The 19,357-nt window shown below is 37.1% G+C and overlaps 5 protein-coding genes across 5 annotated transcripts in view; 2 read left to right on the forward strand and 3 right to left on the reverse strand.

Moving 5' to 3' along the window:
* Megf8 (multiple EGF like domains 8) overlaps positions 1-119 on the forward strand; it is a 6,657-nt gene extending 6,538 nt beyond the window's left edge. Inside the window, exon 14 of the mRNA XM_070304168.1 lies at positions 104-119. Within this exon, the coding sequence (XP_070160269.1) occupies positions 104-119 (16 nt within the window). The remainder of the gene's footprint in view (positions 1-103) is intronic.
* Positions 120-139: 20 nt separating this feature from the next.
* LOC138936602 (serine-rich adhesin for platelets) lies at positions 140-9,866 on the reverse strand. Its single transcript, XM_070302147.1, has 10 exons — positions 9,124-9,866; positions 7,561-7,658; positions 6,941-7,087; positions 6,720-6,839; positions 6,357-6,507; positions 5,985-6,114; positions 5,460-5,613; positions 4,795-4,983; positions 4,600-4,719; positions 140-4,504 (listed from the first exon to the last, which is right to left on the reverse strand). The coding sequence occupies exons 1-10, from the start codon at positions 9,494-9,496 to the stop codon at positions 533-535; spliced, it is 5,454 nt and encodes a 1,817-aa protein (XP_070158248.1). The 5' UTR covers positions 9,497-9,866; the 3' UTR covers positions 140-532.
* A 76-nt stretch (positions 9,867-9,942) lies between these two features.
* Positions 9,943-12,729, forward strand: Secp43 (tRNA Selenocysteine associated protein). The gene is made up of 5 exons (XM_070302170.1): positions 9,943-10,449; positions 10,541-10,738; positions 10,819-11,141; positions 11,283-11,482; positions 11,605-12,729. The coding sequence occupies exons 1-5, from the start codon at positions 10,408-10,410 to the stop codon at positions 11,727-11,729; spliced, it is 888 nt and encodes a 295-aa protein (XP_070158271.1). The 5' UTR covers positions 9,943-10,407; the 3' UTR covers positions 11,730-12,729.
* Bdp1 (transcription factor TFIIIB component B'' homolog Bdp1) lies at positions 11,988-16,780 on the reverse strand. Its single transcript, XM_070302160.1, has 6 exons — positions 16,602-16,780; positions 15,541-16,104; positions 14,943-15,372; positions 14,407-14,840; positions 13,921-14,025; positions 11,988-13,779 (listed from the first exon to the last, which is right to left on the reverse strand). The coding sequence occupies exons 2-6, from the start codon at positions 16,070-16,072 to the stop codon at positions 13,016-13,018; spliced, it is 2,265 nt and encodes a 754-aa protein (XP_070158261.1). The 5' UTR covers positions 16,073-16,104; positions 16,602-16,780; the 3' UTR covers positions 11,988-13,015.
* Positions 16,781-17,441: 661 nt separating this feature from the next.
* On the reverse strand, positions 17,442-19,245 carry Cbc (crowded by cid). Its single transcript, XM_070305973.1, has 3 exons — positions 18,928-19,245; positions 17,790-18,847; positions 17,442-17,670 (listed from the first exon to the last, which is right to left on the reverse strand). Exons 1-3 carry the CDS (start codon positions 19,027-19,029, stop codon positions 17,559-17,561), a joined length of 1,272 nt encoding a protein of 423 aa, XP_070162074.1. The 5' UTR covers positions 19,030-19,245; the 3' UTR covers positions 17,442-17,558.
* Between the last annotated feature and the right edge of the window lie 112 nt (positions 19,246-19,357).

Here is a 19,357-nt window from a genome sequence, read left to right on the forward strand (position 1 = left end):
AAGCAGTGGTATCAACGCAGAGTACTCATCGTATCGTGCTTCATTCAAATTGCGCAATGTAATTGCCAAGTATTTAAAACCTTTTTAATTCTTTTATTTTCAGATATTCCCAGCAATAGCACCGATACAGAAGCTGACGTCGATTGCACAAGTTGCGAAAGCGAATAAGTAGGAAATCAAGAAGAGTCGAAGCAATAGGGAAAGAAATATCCTCTTCCACACATTAACTCTTAGAATGCACGACCTTTCCCAATACGTGGCATACAAGTTTTCAAATTTAATTATTTAATATTTTTATTTTCATTCTTCGATTTTGAAGAGATAACACGAAGTTTTATTTATTTTTATCAGCGTACCAAAATAATCGTCACATCTTCTCCTCTTAAGATTATGTTATAAGCCGACGACTAGATTTTGTTCTGATAACACACGAGATTTAAAGTTTAATATAATCGCGCGTGTAACGCATTCTAAGATTTCTGCAAAAAGTTCCATAGAAGAAGCCCAGAGGAGAAGGCGCCGTATAGTGCACTCACCTGGTACCATGTACGGCCGTGGGGGAGTGCGCGATCATCGACGCTGCCGGTCGATTGACGCCTTCGTCGGCGATGGGTTGCATCGAGTTGATGACCGTGCACTTGACGCCGCTGAGGTACGAGATGCCGTTGCCGTCGCCGTCGCCACTCGTGCTATCGCTATCGCCCAGTCGCGTCTCCCTCGCGAGGAAATCCGACGCAAACTCGCCGAATTCCTCTTCATCGTCGTTATCGTCACGCGTCGGCATCTTCGATGTCGTGACGATCTCCAGCGTGCTGATTCCGGCAGTAGCGGATTCCATCCTGATGCATATTGACGAACACTCCGACTCGATCCCCGAGTCCACGCTCTCCTGAAGGTTGCTGCGCGGCGATGGCAGTGGCGGTGGTGGCGGTGGCGGTGGCGGCGGCGGCGGCGGCGGTGGCGGTATCAGCGGTACCTCTGTCATTTCGATGATGTTATCGTCGATTGCCAACGCGGTCTCTTCGATCCCGGAATCCTGACTGTTCCTGTGCACGCTCCCGGGATTCTCGATCAAAACCATGCTGCTCGTCGGCACAGTAGTCTTCGAAACAGGAAGCTCAAAATACGACTCTACCGATTTATTCGGTAAGTTTCTGGACACGATGCCCTGAGGTGATAGCTCGTCTTTTATGGACGTACCGTCTGTAGAGACGTCGGTCATACAAAAGATAAGCTCCTCCGTATCGGGCTTGTCCAGATTTGTCACGGACATCTCGTGCGGCGATGGGATGATGAGAATGGTGGGATCGACCGTCCGCTTGCTCTCCTCATCCTCCGGATAATTCGCGGTCTCGGCAGCATCCTGTAGGACAATTCGATGCTTGTCGATGTTATTTAGCATGAGCAACCGTCGCCCTAACGCCTCTTGGCTGCCGTCTGGACTTGTCGTCTCCAATTCTCCGTGCGAATCTATCTTAATATTTATACTTGTACTTGTTGCACGGTCAATAGAATCGCGGTAAGCATTACCGTGGAGATCATCCCCCTCCTCCTCCCTTCTCTTCATAAAATCGCACCGATGATCTCGGTGCATGTTATTGGTAACTTCCTCGTTTAAGTAAACGTTCGCGTCCTTCGACGACATCGATGATAGCCCACTGTTCTCCGATACAGATCTGAACATGTCGACATCATCGTCCGTCGTGATCGACACGATACTTACGCTATCTACGGCTTTCTTACTATCATATGCTATGTTAGAAAGCGGAAAAAACCTACTATCACTAGTCTGATTAATACTGTCTGTGGTTATATCACATGTCCTTATCATCGCGGCATTCGTTTCTTCAACCGCGTCATGTTGTAAACACTTTGCGTTATTACTTCCTAAAATCTTCGAATCTTCGCGTCTTAAGCACTCGGCATCATCATCGCGCTCCGTATGTTTCGAATCCTGCGGCACATCGTCACGCTCTTCCTCGTCGATAAAATCCTCGAAACGTTTCGCATCGTTACACTCTATACATATGTCGGCAATTTTACCTAATCCTAGAGCAGAATATTCGGCTATGTCCGTTAATCTTACATTTATACAAGCGGTAGACTCGCTCGCTGGCGACGACGATAATACCGCTGCTGCATTTGTTGCGACGTGACCGTCGCCTAATACTAAATTATTAGCGAAATCGTCCTTTGATTGCACACTTTCAGGTAACAGTCGATCACTAATTCTATCAGACGACTCTGTCCACCGTAAATCATCCGTGTTATCCTCCTCCTTGTTAACATCGCGTGTGCCATCTCGCACATTCGCGACATTTTTTTCGTCGTTTCTCGTAATGTCATCTCGCAGCCTCTCATTTCCCGAATCGTTGTTCGCAACCTCATCTCTCCCCTCGCTTTCTTCAAATTTTTCACAAGCGTTCCTGATCATATCCTGTCCCTTCTCCTGATCCTCTAAATTTCTTTCATCGATTTCTATAGTTCGATTTTTTATCCGATCGAATAATTTATCCTCATCATTATTTGAAACTTGAGTCTCTTCTTGACTGATCAAATCCTTCTTATTGTTCCTGCTAATCTGATCGAATAACGAATTTTGCTCGTTGTTCTTAGAAACCTGACTTTTCTCTTGATCAAATAAATCTTCGTCTCTTCCAATAATCTGATTCTTCTCTTTACCAATTAAATCTTTCTCATCGTCCTTTATGGTCTGATTCTGTTTTTGATCAAATAAATCATTCTCGCCACTCTTAATCACTTGATCTTGCTCCATTAGATTATTGCCATCGTCTCTCGTAAGTTGATTGTTCTCTCGATCAAGCAAATTTCTCTCGTTGTCGACGCTTGCAACTTCAATTTCTGTCGATTCTTCTAAATCCCTCTCTTTGATATTCGCATCCTGATTTTTCACTTGACCAAAGATCTTGGTACCGTGCTCGACGAGACTCGCCTGAGGCTCGAGCTTAAAAGATGCGAATATGCCGGTCAGATTCTGTAACTGTGATATATTTAATCCCATCGATTTGTTCTTCAACGGAGATCCGTGCTCCGAAGAACACGAGCCATCGATCTTGGTTCGGCCTTCCTTCAGGTACTGCTGCAGCCTATCGCCCAATGCCATCACACCGCTAACATTCTCCTGCAGAGAGCTTTTCGTGTCCACGGCAACGCTCGAGGAGTCCGAGAAGAACTGGCCGGGATGCTGGAACAAGGACAGAAGCTTCTCAAGGCTGGATTTGTGTTTCTGCACTGATGTACTTGGTCGTGAATGCGATTCCATCGTGCGAGGCGAGAACATTCCCGTACAAGTGGTACTCGCGGAAGATTTCGACATGCAGGTGGATAACTCTTCCGAAGTGGCTCGGCTCGATTCCGTAGTGTTATTCGAGGACAATTTTATCGCGTTTGAGGCTTCATCTTCAACTACACTAATCGAAATTGTATCTTCGTTTGGATATGCAGGTACTTGGAGTTCCTTTGTACTCGTATACACGATACGACGATCTGCGATCGTCTCAGTATCCCTGACGGCTGTCGCGGCGCTCTCGAAATTCATCATCGTAACATTATTTGGATTGCTTTCGTTTTTATCGCAATAGTCCATCTCGTTTTTTTCAGATTGCCACGTCCCGGTTACATAATTTTGGTCTAACCGTTCTTCTTCTTTAATCTCCGTCATCTTTTCATATTCACCCTTAGAGGTCACGGTAACAATCTCATCCGCTTTAATTTGACTCGATGGAATCTTCGTCTCTCCGTCACAACGATCCTCATTTTTGGCAATGTTTTCGCTCGAGGAAGACGTTTCTTTCGCTGATGGGACTACGTGAAACATATCGGACACAGATGCGGCTGTGTTACTGCTAGCGTCCGTCTTGTTAATAACGCTGTCGGAATCATCCGAATCGGCCGCGTCGATTCTAACGTTGAAGCCGATCGTGATCGAGCCGCTAGTGGAGGAGACAACCGATTTGGGCGACGAGCGACCGGCACTCGCCGACTCGACGACTGACACGCGAAACCTCGACGAGCTGCCGCTCGACGCACCGGAAAAAAAATTTGGGGAGGAGCCGAGGGATGGCGGGGTGACGGGCGAGGTGGATGCCGAGGAGTCGGTGGAACGTAGCGACGCCTCCGGCACCCGACACACGACGAAACGATTCCGGGACGGGCTAGGAACCGGACTAGCTACAGGTGAGGGAATTGGACTGGGAGCCGGGGATCGCAGACGGCCACCGCTGGTGCGTTTCGCCGGCTCCAGCATGGCGCGCGTCGCCGGCTCGTCAATCAACGATGTCGCCGATCGATCGGACGATGGATTTGGCAGTGTCTGACAGGTGAGCGAGATCTTACGAGAGCTCGCGTTCAGTAGCCGGTTCGGATGCTGCAGGCTCTCGGCATCTTCGGTGGACTCTTCCAGCAAACGACGCTCCTGCTCGTTTTGGCTGCAACGACCGCGAATCTCCGCAACCAATTCCATGTACTCATGCACGAGACCATTCTTCGTTTAAAAAAGATAAGGAGAAAAGGAGATCAATTAAACAAATGTAAAAAGGATTGTAGAACATACGTATATAAATATCTTACGAAACTCACTATTCTTATCCGAGGTTTGTCGTCCAAGTCAATCTGCGTTACGGTCTTGTTCACCTTCATTACGTTTGCGAGAGCACGCATCCCGCGCATCTGTATGCTGTTGTCTCGCAAATCTATTCTCTGCAAAAGCAAAAGAGAGCATAACATAAGGTACTGAGTGTGAACCGGATTGATGGTATAACTCGAAGAGCTTACCTGCAAAACTTGATTCGTTTCCATGATCTCGGCCAGCGTGATTATTCCCTCGCACGTGAGCTCTGTCGATTGCATGCCCAATTGCAGGAGAACACGATTCTGCTTCAGTGATTCGTTAACGACTCTTAGTGTCTCGTCCGTCAGCACATTCTGACCAATATTCAGAGTCTCCAATGTTTTCGATAATGCCTGAACATAATTATTGCGGGCGTAATAGGGCAGCAAACGCGTTAAGCTATAGCATACAAACAGCATACTTTTATTGCTTCATTTATTTTTATTTTTTGATAATTACAAATAATTTTACATCTTTCTTCGATTTTCAAGCGTTGTACTTAAACCATTATGATATTATTTCAATTCTCTATTATTTCCACAATATTTCTCTATTTTAACATATGCACTAATAATGGTACAAATATATATACACAAATAAATATGTAAAAAATAATCGATGCAATAAAATATACAAACAATAAAAATTTTAATAATTAAATTCATATTAAATAAAATTTACTTGCAAGAAGATGTCGTATACATTGAGTTAGTTATTAACAATTTCTATTTATAAAAATCACAAAAAAAATTATCGTGATGATTATCGCCGATATTATAATTCAATAAAGATGATATGAAAAACCGCAAAACATTCATTTAATACATACTATAATCCTTGAGATGTAGGGTGCCGAGTTTTTAGTTAGACGATTGTTCCACAATATCAGGATACTGAGTCCCTTGCCAGTCTTATCCTCATTCACTTGATTGATTAGACCTTCCAAAATGTCCCGTATCCCGTCGTCCTGGACGTTATTATTACTAAAGAAAAAAACATTTCCAAAAGAAAGAGAATCTGTACTAAAAATATCGTTACTCACTTAAGCCATATCTTTCACAGATATAAAGCAAACATCTATAATCTACACATAAAAGTATATTTAGTTACTGCGCACGATTTCTATTGATTTTCACGGCAAATTTAAAAATTAGTTTGTAGAGAGAAATCTATAAGATAGGATGAAAAAATACAAGAAAAAGAGACTAATATACAATATAAACTTCATATACATACATACATACATACATACATACACACACACACACACACACACACACACACATTTTCACGTTTATCTTTCTAAAGAAAGCTTTAAGAGAAATAATCGTTTTTATCGAGCAATTAATCGTACCTAATATCGAGCAATTGCAAATGATTGTTCATCCTTAAGAGAGATCCAAGTTGTATAGCATCATATAGATCAAGCCCGTTATCGGCTAGATATAATTCCCGTATACCACTATTCATTTTTAGGGCTGTAACTGTTACAAAAAACATAGTCATAATATTCATAAAAATCATTGCGAAAAACTTTTCGTTTTACTAATTACGGTAATATTTCGCTTTATTTCTTTATTTTAATCCCAAAAATTATAATACTATTATTATAATAAATATCAATAAATATTATTATGATTAATATAATAAATTCAAATAATATATTTATATAGATGCAATATAATATCTAAATGTCTAGAAGAATATTGTTACACGAGATAAATACCAAGTATAACGATTGCTCTGCCTGATAATCCACAGTTTTCCAACTTGAGAACATGTAGGTGACAAGCTAATCGTAATGCACGACTCAAAATGTTCATATTTTGTTCGTTAAACATTATGTTCCTTGCTTCGAGCTGCTCTAAACATTGAGTCTAAAAAAATTAGAAAAGTATCACACAATTACTCTTTTAGTATTTCAGTTTAAATATAACAGTATAGTGACACTATCCGTTATACATTATACTGTAGTAATTAATTGGAATATAGCCAAGTTAAAAATAAAGACAAAATTTGAAAACTAATTTTGACATACAGAGTCGTTGTATATGAAAATTTTCGGTTAATAAATTGGTTGTATGCATACCTTCTTAATCATATGGGAGCACGCTTGCCAGCCGCGCGCTCCAATATCCGGATTAAACGAGATATTTAAGTGTTTTGCGGATTCGTAATATTCCAGCATATCAAATAATATCACGGAACTCTGTAATAAGAATTGTTTACATCAATATAGATTATATATGCTTATATTAAAATATATACTCAATAATATATGAAACAATTTATGTATCTTTATAAAAATACCTCATCGTTCAAAGATGTTCCTTCTAGATTAATTTTATTAAATTGTACTCTCTTCAATATCTCCTCCAATGGCTCAGAATGATCCTGATCTAAGATTTCCCCTTTCAAATTCAGCTGCTCGCATCGATCTTGAGATATATCCAGATTCTGTATAACAAAAATAAGGAAACATATGTGCGTAAAAGTGAATGAAAACTTTTCTTCCTGCAAAGCTGACTCAATGTCGAAATTCGGATAAAATTTGCAAAAACGCATTCCTCAAAGCGGCAGAGCTATGTCCGTGCACTACAAAGGCACTGATAAACTATCTGGTGAGAAAGTCTTGCTAGATCGCTAGAGAATGCCAGAACAAGTAGCATGTACAAAATGCCATGATGAAAGAAAAGTAAAAGAGATAAACTTCACGTTTTTATTTCAGCCAGTTTAGCGTTTTTGGTTCAAGTAAACAAACTCGATACACACTTCCATGTACATAGAACCAGTCCTTTTGCGAGATCATTACTTTGTCGCAACATGCTCACACCTGAATTTAATATCAGTTGTGATTTACGCCAGAAAAGAGACAGCATGATATAATGAAATTATATATAATTGTAGTATAAAGAAATAGATGCATTTACCTCTAGCTGAACTAAAACGTTTAGCAAGGGTTCGGTGTTGTGACGTGTGCAAGACTCCTTGTATTTGAAGATTAAGTCCTCGCGATTCACATTTTCAGCTGGGAACAATTATTAATATTTTTATTTCTTGATATACAAAAGTAGCACAGCGATTATAATCACGGGCATGCTAATTTTAAAAGATGATATTTTAATTCAAAATACAAAAACATTTTTATTGAATTTATTGCACTTACAGGTATAACGAAAAACACACAGGGAAATTTTCAAAGGTATCTATAATTGCTCCATTATGCAATTTCTTCAGATTTTCTAGAGAGAGTAAATTATTTCACGTATATAAAATAACAGGTATAAATATAATATATATAAAAAAGACAGAGAGAATGTATTTATGTAAAATTAAAGAGAAGTAAGCAATGTGTAAAAGTAAACAATACAGTGTATGATCTATAATTATTCGTTTATTTATTTGACAAAAATCACATTACACCTTACACACATTAATTACAATAAGAAAGGAGAATGATTGTTACATTTTTATTGTATATTATTGTCCCAGATAGACTTTAACATTGCGTCAAACTTATAATTAGGACAAGATTCACATTGCGAAATCCTTCACTTGGGACAGAGTCTATAAAAAAACCTAATAGCACAGTAACGATATACAACTGCACTAAAGAATAATCAAGTAAAAAAATTGTGCAAATGATTCAACTGCTTTGGATATTATAAGAATATTTCCACAGACAAGTAATTATTATCCTTGTCATAATAGTAGAGTAGAATGTTAAGGTGTTTATTTGACACAAAAACTGCGCGCAGTTAAAAGATTAATTACAAATTTCTTAAATACGCTTATACATTATATTGTACGCGACATTTTTTAATCCGTTTCATGCAATGTCTTGCTGCATGTTCAAAAATTTACAATTTTGATCTCAAATAATAATTTATTTATATAAAATTTTATAGCAAATAGCTACAACTCGCTGTGTTTTCAACAATATTAGATAATAATTTTACTTGAAATCTTGACAAGTGTATATACAAAAATATCCTGCAATATTATAATAACATAGGATTAATAATTTATATATATGTATATATATATATATATACATATACAATATATACATATATATATTTGTACCGAATCAGAGACACTATAATAAATACATATTAGTTCTATTAAAGAGTAATTTACATATCGCAAACAAAATTTGAATCGTGCTTCTCTCAGCACCGAGAGAGTACAAAGAGAGAGCACCAAGTGTTCTTTATAGATTCTTTATAACAAAACATCCACAAACTGATCACATCGACTATTGTCAGCACTAATCCTGGTTAATTACTTATCTTCCTCTGTATCTGTGTCATAAAGGTCAACACAACAGATTGTCAGTGCAAGATGCATCATATCATTAAACCTAAGAGTTAACGCACGATGCACTCCGAGATACACTCCAAAGAGGTACGAGTCGATAATCGCTCAATAATCTGATAGAGAGCCAGGTAAAGGACCAAGATATATCGTGCGAATGGAAGGACGATACTCACCGTGCCGCCATGGATTGGCGGGTTCCAAGTAGCCCGTCACCAGATGACTGTCGTTCGCAGGGAAGTTGACTCGTAACGGGAGAGCACCGGGCGATCGCGTTGGCCATTTGTTGGTCCAAGCCAGGGCGCTCCGCAGCTGACGGCCGTCAACCCACACGTACGGCGACGGCGGTGGGCCACCGGTACCGAAACGCGGCCTTCTACCAGTGCACCTCGTAGTTGTCGACGGCGATGCTGGCGGCGGCGGCGGCGGCGGCGACAGCGGTGACGACGGGGGCGTCGCCGTCCCGATCGTTGCATCGCTCTCACTCGCCAACGAAGTTGCGAGCGAATTCCCGCAGGTTCGCCTAACCGTGTCCGCTTCCTCGCTCATACTTCCGGAGCTGCCTCTGACATATTTCGTTGTCGCACACTCGTGTCAGAACTCGCAGCTCACGCAAGTGATCGCGCGCATACACACACACACATACATATATATATATATATATATATCTATATATATATATATCACCAAGAGCGCGCGCGCTCACGCAACAAGATCGCGATACCCTACATACACTCGCGCATGTACGCACGTTCGCGACAGCTTATTATCCGTCCGGGCGCTCTACACGAAGGTGGTCTCGTCACGACATACGTCAACGCGCCTGCCTCGGCCTCGGCCTCGGCGACGTTACACGATCGACGATCGCTGCGCGCATTACCGCGCCCGCCATTTTTGTTGCCATCGGTCATCGAAGAAATGATTTAATAAGACAAGTGACGAGTATAATATTGCATTGTATAATGGTGGCAACGTAATAATAATGATGCGGCTAACCAATCAGAAGTAATCTTGAGAAGAACCAATAGTAATGTTCGCCATATTAAGTTCGAAATATCGTTCCTCATTGGTCCAATGATCACGGAATCTACGGAATGTTATACTTGTCACTTCCGGTTTTAGGCATTTCGAGTCGAACGCATAATATCTAGATACTCATGCATTACGATTATTGGATCCATTTGTCAACAGCATAACCTCTCGCTCTCTGTATGTATATGTGGTCTCTCAGTTTGTTTATATACATTTCGATTTTATTTTTCTCGCGCGAATTATCTTGTCGGTTCTACTCATTCATCAAAGTGTCGTGATTGTATGTAAATTATACGGTGTATTTAAAATCTCCATAAAAACGTGTACAAAGAACAAAAATAGCACCTGGATTAAACGATATATATATCATTCTTACATTTCTTACTTAGAACAATTAATAAAAATTAATTGATTGAGAGTAAAATAAAATGTCGGGACCAATGGTGCTGTGCCAGCTATGGATGGGTGGTGTGAGTAAATTATTTAACAGTTTGTATTGCTTGATCGCTTGATTAAAAATAGATAAATACAAACGCAATATTAACAATTATCTCATTTTAGTTGGAGCCCTATATGACAGAGAGCTTCATCATGAATGCGTTTCACAAGATGGGCGAACAGCCACAGACGGTAAAGGTAATGCGAAATCGGTATACGGGCGAGCCCGCAGGATACTGCTTTGTACATTTTCCAACTGACGAAATGGCGCTCGATGCAATGCACAAATTAAATGGCAAGGTGATACCCGGTTCAAACCCTGTAAGTATATTGCGATACAATTTATATATATATATATATAATTGTTGATTGTTATTCTAATATTGTGTGATATTTTGCAGCCTGTACGGTTTCGCTTAAATCATGCCAGCACTACGGGGAAACCTGCTGCTGAGAGAGAGTTCAGTATTTGGGTAGGCGATTTGTCCACTGATGTAGATGATTACTCTTTATACAGAGCATTTGCTGCAAAATATAATTCAATCAGGACAGCTAAAGTTATATTGGATAGTTCGGGATTCAGTAAAGGCTATGGCTTCGTTAGATTCGCGAATGAAGAAGAACAGAAGAATAGCCTAATCACTATGAATGGTTACAGAGGACTTGGAACAAAATGTCTGAAAATTTGCAATGCTGTACCTAGACCCTGGAATAAAATATCTGGGTAAGTTTATTACATAAATTATATTAACAATACAAATAATATATATTTTAGGAGATAAATTTTGTTTTTATATCAATCTGAAAAATATTCTTTTTGATATTGTGCTACAAATATAAGAAATATTTCTTGATTATTTTATAGTTCGACACCGCCACAATCAACTTCTGAGTATCCAGCATCAAATATGAATTCAGAGGCGTATAATTACTACGATACATCATCATATTGGAACAGTTACAGTGCTTGGCAACAAGGCTATTATGAAAGCGAACCAACATCAGATGCCTATAACAATTATGTATCTGATCAAAAACCTGAAGAAGACGAATTAGAATTAATCGGTATATGTACCATTTATTTTCTTACGATCAATTGTGCCGTTTCTTCAAAAAATCTCAATCTGAAATATTTAAATATAGCGTGTATGTTTAGATTTTTATCCAATATCCTTTCACTTTTACAGAGCACTCAGTCCCCATTGACATTGACAAGGCAAATAGAGAAACGATTGAACAGGATTATAATTTATGGGATGCTTTGGAAAGTTCAAAGTGGATTCCATGCGATACTATAGAATTGTGTTATTAGTGATTCAAAATAAAGATACATTCTATAAAAATCGTAAAGAGAGATATATCATATTATATACAATATATATAATGTGATATAAATATATATCACATGTAATACAGAAATCTAAAAAATATATCTCACTTTTATAGTATTTAGTTACAAAATATATTTTATTGATTCTAAGAAAATGTTGAAAATAATCAAAATATCTGCATTTTCCATATGCAACAGAAATTTTTGATTGCAAAAATAAAATACAATTTCAATTGCTCAATATTTTATTTCTAACAGCTGCAATTTCTCTCTGCAGCAATTTTATTGCTATAAAATGATTATCATTATGATAATCTTACATTATATAACTTTATAACTTATATAATGTAATTTTATATTATATACATTGTCATGGCAGTACGCTGGCAATACCATTGAGCTCTATACTAGAACTGACGCTCAAAATATTGGCTGAAAGAGATTATTCACAATAGCAGTTTATCTTTCTCAATATAGTTTGATAAATGTCTCCTATACATACGCTGTGTAAAAAGAAACATGTACTTAATTCTATGAACTTTATATATGTGGCTGCCTGTGTTGTAAAGTCGTCGAGATCAAATTTTATCCTTACTACAAAGTTTCCTTTTAGCCCATGTTCTTGTTCTAATGATATATATACACTTGCGAAATAAAAATGTAACGTACTTTTTTCTCACTGATTTTCTTAATCCACTGTAGTTATGTCACATATGAGTAGTGGAAGAACCACACTGGATAAGATCACTGTACATACAGTTGATTCAGAAAACAGACAAGATTACAATATAAGCAAGAATTGTATGGGAGAGCTCGGACTATCTTTACTATCGTGTTACGCGCGTAATGCTGATAATTCATAACATAATATATTCTACTAATTGAATAGCTTTATACATATAAAATTAAACTTTTATAAAAAAAATTAATGCGCAATTCTTATCACAATAAATCATCTTCAATTTGTCGGAAGAAATAAATTTATCCCCAGATAGAAAATATTCTACATAATAAGCAATATAATAAAAAGAAATCCTCGCTTATCATTTAAAAAAAAAAAAAAAAAAAAAAAAAAAACAGAACTTTACAGACATATAAATAACAAAATTAGAAATGTATCTTCTCTTGCGCTCTTCTTTTGCAGTCTTTTTTTATACTCTTCTAGTCTATATATAAATTAATATTCAATCTCGACAAATCGAAGATACATATCATTTGTGTAATCCTATCTAAAATTGAATTGTATAGCTACATACAAATACAAAAGATCATTTTTCGGAATTTTCATCATTGTCAGGTTTAGTCGATTCATTAGTTTCCGGCTTATTAGTTACTGTTGTTAAAGATTCCGATAGGCTCTGCTGATTCGCCATAGATTCGCTAGGTTCAGTTGCCATGTTAACATTATCAACGTTCGAACTAACCATATAAACTTGCAGAATAGTGTTTCCAGGTTCCTCTATGCACTCCTTCGATACAATTACCAAAGATCCCGGTTTCATTTGATTTATATTTGGTATTACGTTTGTAATATTTTCAGAACACGATGTTTCCGCGCTTTCGCCGTTCTCGGTTGAACTATTTACAACCTCTGTAACTTCCACGGCTACATGTGACGATATCACATTCTCGTCACCAATTACTGACGATTCATTCTTGATACTACTGTCAGATATCGCATTAACATTAGGCGTATTAAGTTTATTGACATCGGGCGCTTGCAGCTTTTTCATCTTCTTCGGCTGTCTACCAGATCTAGTCGGTCGGATTCGATAAATCTCCGGAGAACTGTCCGAATCGCTACTGGAACCGCTTGCGCTGTCATCATCGGAATTGTCAGATCTATCATCCAATCGCCTCTTTCGTACTTTACTTCCCTTCCTCATTTGTTGATGAGCGTCACTCGTTTCGCTATTTATTTCGATGTCGATCTCGTCGCTTGTTGATATCGTTGTGTCTTCAGCTTCTTCGTTGTTAATAACGTTCTTCGTTAATAGCGCTTCACATTCCCCAATACTTTCCGCCACAAATCCTGTAATAGTTTATTGTGTGAATCAATTTATTTTAAACATAATATCCGTATTCATATATAGTTTTCTGATTATTAATACATATCTCTCTCTTGTTTCATAAGTATCGCTTCAAAATGAAATGGAGATTATAATTTACTCACGATGCTTGCGTCTTTTCGCCGCCCTAGTTATATTTTGATCATTTTTTATTTTCTCCGATGTCTTTTTAGGAGCATCTTGGATATTTTCTAGTTTTTGTAATATTTCTAGAAACAAAACATTATTTTTGACTTTTTTATTTTCTTTAATCAAAACAACAGCTTAAATTAAATTCCAAGAAAACAATGACTAATGCATGTTACAACACAAAATAAATAAATAAGATATATATAAACAGAGCAAACTGTCTTAGTACTATTACAAAAATTCAAAAAATTCTAACGAAAATATTCTAATTTAACTATGTAATTTAAATTAACTATTATATCTGTAACAAAATTTTTATTTATTATAAGTAAATTATTACAAAATCACTATATAAGCTCAATATTTTAATAAAACGGTGAAATGTTAATAATTCAATATTATTAACTAAAATATAAGATGTGTAATAAGAAAATATTACAAAAGAGAGAAAGAGAACATACCTAATTGCTCTTCTAACATTTCAGTATCGAACTCTTGATGGTATTTCAGAGCTTTTTCAATCAATTGACGATTAACTCTTTCTTCTTTCTTGTACTTTTGTTTAATTTCTTGTCTAGTCCTATTTGGGAATAGAGTCTGCATCAATAGAAAATCAGTACCAACTACATTCAAGACTCTGTAAAATTTAAGCGTCTCCCATCTTGGCCACTCTTTTCTTCTCTTATGTTTCTTATAGAAACCACCATTATTGCAAATACCGTCTTCAACAATAATATCATTCGACATTATTTCTCTAACTCTTTTTGCATCTTTTTGTTCTATCACGAGACTCTGTTCGTCTATTATCAATTGACCGTCAGGACCGACTTTGACTTGCGGCACAGGCATCGCCGACGGATCATCCGCTTCTTCCTCTTCTGGTATTTCCATTGGTCTGAACAAAAATGGAATTAAATTCACAAAGTATTGACATGTAGATATATAGTGTTTTATACATATGTGTATATACTTTACCATTATTATTTGATATACTTACTGTGCTGGAATTATTCTTTGTTCTTTGTTCGACTTCATAGGATTCGTTACGGGATTATAATATATAAAATCATACATTTTCATTTGACTTTTATCAGGCGTTTTATTTTCGTGTTTTAGTAAGAACTCCCTTCTCGCTTCGGCTAGCCTTCTCGCCGATTCCGAAACCTGCATACGTCTCTTCTGCATCGCTTTAAGTCTTGGAGAGATATTTTGATTATCAGCAATACTTTCCTTGTTGCTCTGTACAGAACAAATAGAATCATTTCGTATGCGACTTGGCACGACAGACGCGGTTCTCTTGCCGTGCTCATCCTCGGATTCGCTCGCACTCGCACCGCTTCCCTGTATGCTATTCTTTCTTACTCTACCACCAGTGTCCAGTCTCGGTACAGGTCTCATAAAACACAGACGATTCTTTGTAGGAGAAACTAAAAAAAAAAAAAAATGTATATATATATATATATTTCAAAATGTATATACAAAATGTAACTGATATAAAGATTATAACATTATATTTTAATAGAAAAATCAAATTGCTATCAAATATTTTTTGGTTTTTCAATATGAATTTTTAAATCATTTTATAAAAGCCTTACTTATATCTATTGCTGTCGATGGTACGTCTGACAATGGTAGAATATTCTTCTGAACCGATTGATCAATTGGTTTTTCAGGTTTGTCATTTATTTCAATGCACAATTCTTGAGAATTCGGTTTTGTTTGGGCATATAATTCTTGAGAAGCTGGTTTCACTCCAGCACATGGTTCTTGAGAATTTGGTTTTACTCGAGGACATGATTCTTGAGAATCTGGTTTTTTAACTATGATTGGTTCTACAAAACTAGCTTCTTTTTGTTCTTTCTTAATAGTTTCCTCAGATATCTTTGCAACATCTTTAACGATTTTCTGCTTTATTATATCAACATCAGTACCTTCTTCTTTCTGTTTCTTTACCTCTGTGATATTTGTGATAGCTTCTGGTTTATATTTCAGCTGAGCATTAGATGCATCTTTCTTTTTTTGTTCTTTATCAGACAGATCACTTGTATCAACAAGAGCTACTGTATCTTGTACAGGATTCTTTCGAATTGGCACACTAGCCAAAGCTTTAATACGTGCTCGACGCATGTTTACTTCATAAAAACTTTATATAATAGAATCTGTATATCAAAAATAAATATCAATAAATGAACAAAAATCAATTAATTATGGTGCAATATTTATAGATTTTAGACATATATGCACAATATACAAGTTACAAACACGAAACAATCATACAAAAAGTATTGTATCCTGATCAATAATGCAAAACTTTCTTTTTGTTCTGAAATGAATTTTTAATTAATAAAGACTAATAAAAATCACTGAAAATTCATGTGAAAATTATTATTCATCAATTTTCCAAATTGAACGGATTAACGCGGAAAAAATGGCAAGAAATAAATGTAAGTTTTAAAACATCAACAGCTGTAACGATAATATGTTTCTATTTTGCACTTTTTTTAAGTATTATCGCCAATGTGAATCTTTAGCATAATTTTCGCATTTAATTCAAATCCGTAGCCACGCATGACAACACGCAAGATCGTATTGAGATAAATGCTATCTGTCACGCGTTCATTTTGAGGTTGGTTGATTGGTTGTCGTCATTACTTACGAATACAGTTTGCTATTTCGACGCAAACGAGATGTAAGTTCCTCGAGAATCAGTGGACATCATCGTAATTTTTTTTTTTTTTTTTTTTTTTTTTTACGATCTGCCGCTCAAGCACGGAAAGCAATTTTGTAGTCGCCTCGTTCTCGAAAATGCATGCGACTGAATCGAACCGCACATGCACATTCGCACACAGCGCATGATCCGCACGTATCACGAATCATACAATATACAAATTATACCAATATATAAGGCTGCGGTCGGGAAGACGCTAGAAATGCTTCGAGGCGTTGCATTAACCAATCAGAACAAAGAAATCTTCATTCTTTGTGTCTTGATTGATCAACCAAACACTTCGAAGCATTTCTAGCGTCTTCTCGACCGCAGCCTAATATGTATATACGACATACAAATATATATATACGTGTATCGTCGTAGCGATATATCTTTTATGAATGAACAAGACAGAAATGGGCTAAAATCGATCGATTAATCAATGTTTATTCTTTTTTCCACAGAAAGAGAAAGATATAGAAAGAGACAGATTTCTATATATATATAGATTATATATATATATATATATATATATATATATATATATATATATATCATATAATATATAAGTCCGTGGAATGGATACACAAATAAATTATTACAAATCATTATAATGTGAAAATGATAAGTTTATGAGAGCTATTTCAATTGTTAATTTTTTAACTCTTGATCCTTCTTCAAAATATTCGAATTAATTTGTGTGACAACAAACATACAGATAATTAAATATAAATGTATATATATATATATTGTTTTACAAAAAATATTACATATAAATTTTTCCTTATATTTATGTCTTAAACGTATAATACAAATATTATATTGTAAAAGGTATTTCTTATATCGCTATTCATACTTTTGTACATTTTTACATTTGTCTAATTAATAATAAATTGTCTATAGCTGCTAATGACTATCCATAAACTGCATATCTGATAATAACAGAACTGTATTCGGCAATGGTCTAGGTTGTGGGCTGAGTACAGTAAACGTCTGCCTCTCGATATCCACATTGGTTCTGCAAATGTAAAATATATTTTTGTTCTTAAGAAAAAATTATGATGATAATAATAATTAGTATTAATAATAACAATAACAACAATTATACGGAATTCTTGTAATAAACCGTATACTAACACGCAAACGAATCCGGCCACGTTAGTCTGCACGACATCATCTTCTGGAGAATCAGCGAATGAGACAGACAACAGGTGATGCAACAAACTGGGTCCTGGTGTAACAGCCACTAATTTTGTCAGATTATCTTCTGCCTTCATGCCCAATGGCATACAGGAAGCTGGTAGAACGGGTGCCCCAATCTTATACAGCCTCGCCTCGCTCCATTTTACTTCGAAACTGTGCGGATAAAGGGGTGTTCGAGAGCCATAGAAGTACTCTCTGACACCCTGATCTCTCGCTTCAGTCCTCTGCGCCTGATTCCTCTCGACAACTCCGCCACTCTTTGGTAGAAAAACTACCTTCACAAAGTCCGGCATATCTCTTACCAATTCATTGTAGAGTCTCTCCTGATCTAGCACGAGTATCGCATCTACCTCGAATGCTTGCGCGGCATGTGTAAGCAATTTGTAGCCGTCCCCTTTAACCCAGCCGCACGTGTTTATGACAATTCCGGAAGCTTTGGCCTTTTTGTTAGCTTGTAGCCTGTCCGAGCATACCTCTGCCAAGCGTGTGACGAGTAAATTGTACAACGTCACATTGGCTTGTGGTGTTTTGTGCCCGAAATGAAAAACCAGTGGCGCTTGCTGACTAAATCCTTCCACTACATTGGACGGCCGTTCCACCAACAGAGCGCCCACAGTACCGGGGATCGCTATATGTCCCTGGCCGACATCGAGATCGACAAAAATCGGCCTTCTGCCCATCCTGACAGCATAATTCAGCAATATTCTACAAAGCGTGGACTTTCCCACATCGCAAGGGCCCACAACCATCGTTATTGGACCTCTAGTATCGTCCTTCTCTGCAGTCTCTCTCATCCGTTCCATCGCTGCATGGCAATTTAGATATAAACCCATAGGTGTTTCTTTCGCCACATAGCTAACATCAGTTTTTCCAACTAATTCAACGGTACAACCTTGCCAAGTATAAACCGCTACTTTTGCGCCAGCGATAAACTCGTACTTTTTACCTTTTACTAATTCTGTCCCAAATACTTCTGCCAGGCCATTCTTTAACTGCGATTATACAATTCTGGGTTAGTTCCAATAATAAAAGAAACCTATAGGCTAAGAGTTTCAAAAAGAAATAATATTACCTCCAATGTAACTTTTTCATTCTTACTCTCAACTTCAAATCTTAATTCACAATCGGGATCTAACTTAAATTCTTGCACTCTTGTAGATTTTTCATCAGACATTTTTTTCAAATAGATTGGAGCTAACGCGTTGCCTGAACGACGAAATCTGTTCGTGTATATTCTACATACATTCCACGTAGATTCGTCGCTTTCTATTTCTCCAATGCTTGATTGTATATTAGTCTTATTTTCAATGTAAAAGCTTTGGAAATTGGAAATTCGCAGACAAGATGAACAAATCTGATCCGAATATGTTCGTCTTGTTTCAAGCGTAGAAAATTACAGAAAGTGCTAGCAAAATGAACAAACCTACTGTTGCTCACACTGGTCACGTGACATTAGAACTGTGTTCCAAAATTCACTCACAGTATTGGAAATCTATAGTTCA

This window comes from Polyergus mexicanus, unplaced genomic scaffold, assembly GCF_030449975.1.
Source record: "Polyergus mexicanus isolate NDT 795.1 unplaced genomic scaffold, iyPolMexi1.0 SCAF_1, whole genome shotgun sequence".
Lineage (NCBI taxonomy): Eukaryota > Metazoa > Arthropoda > Insecta > Hymenoptera > Formicidae > Polyergus > Polyergus mexicanus.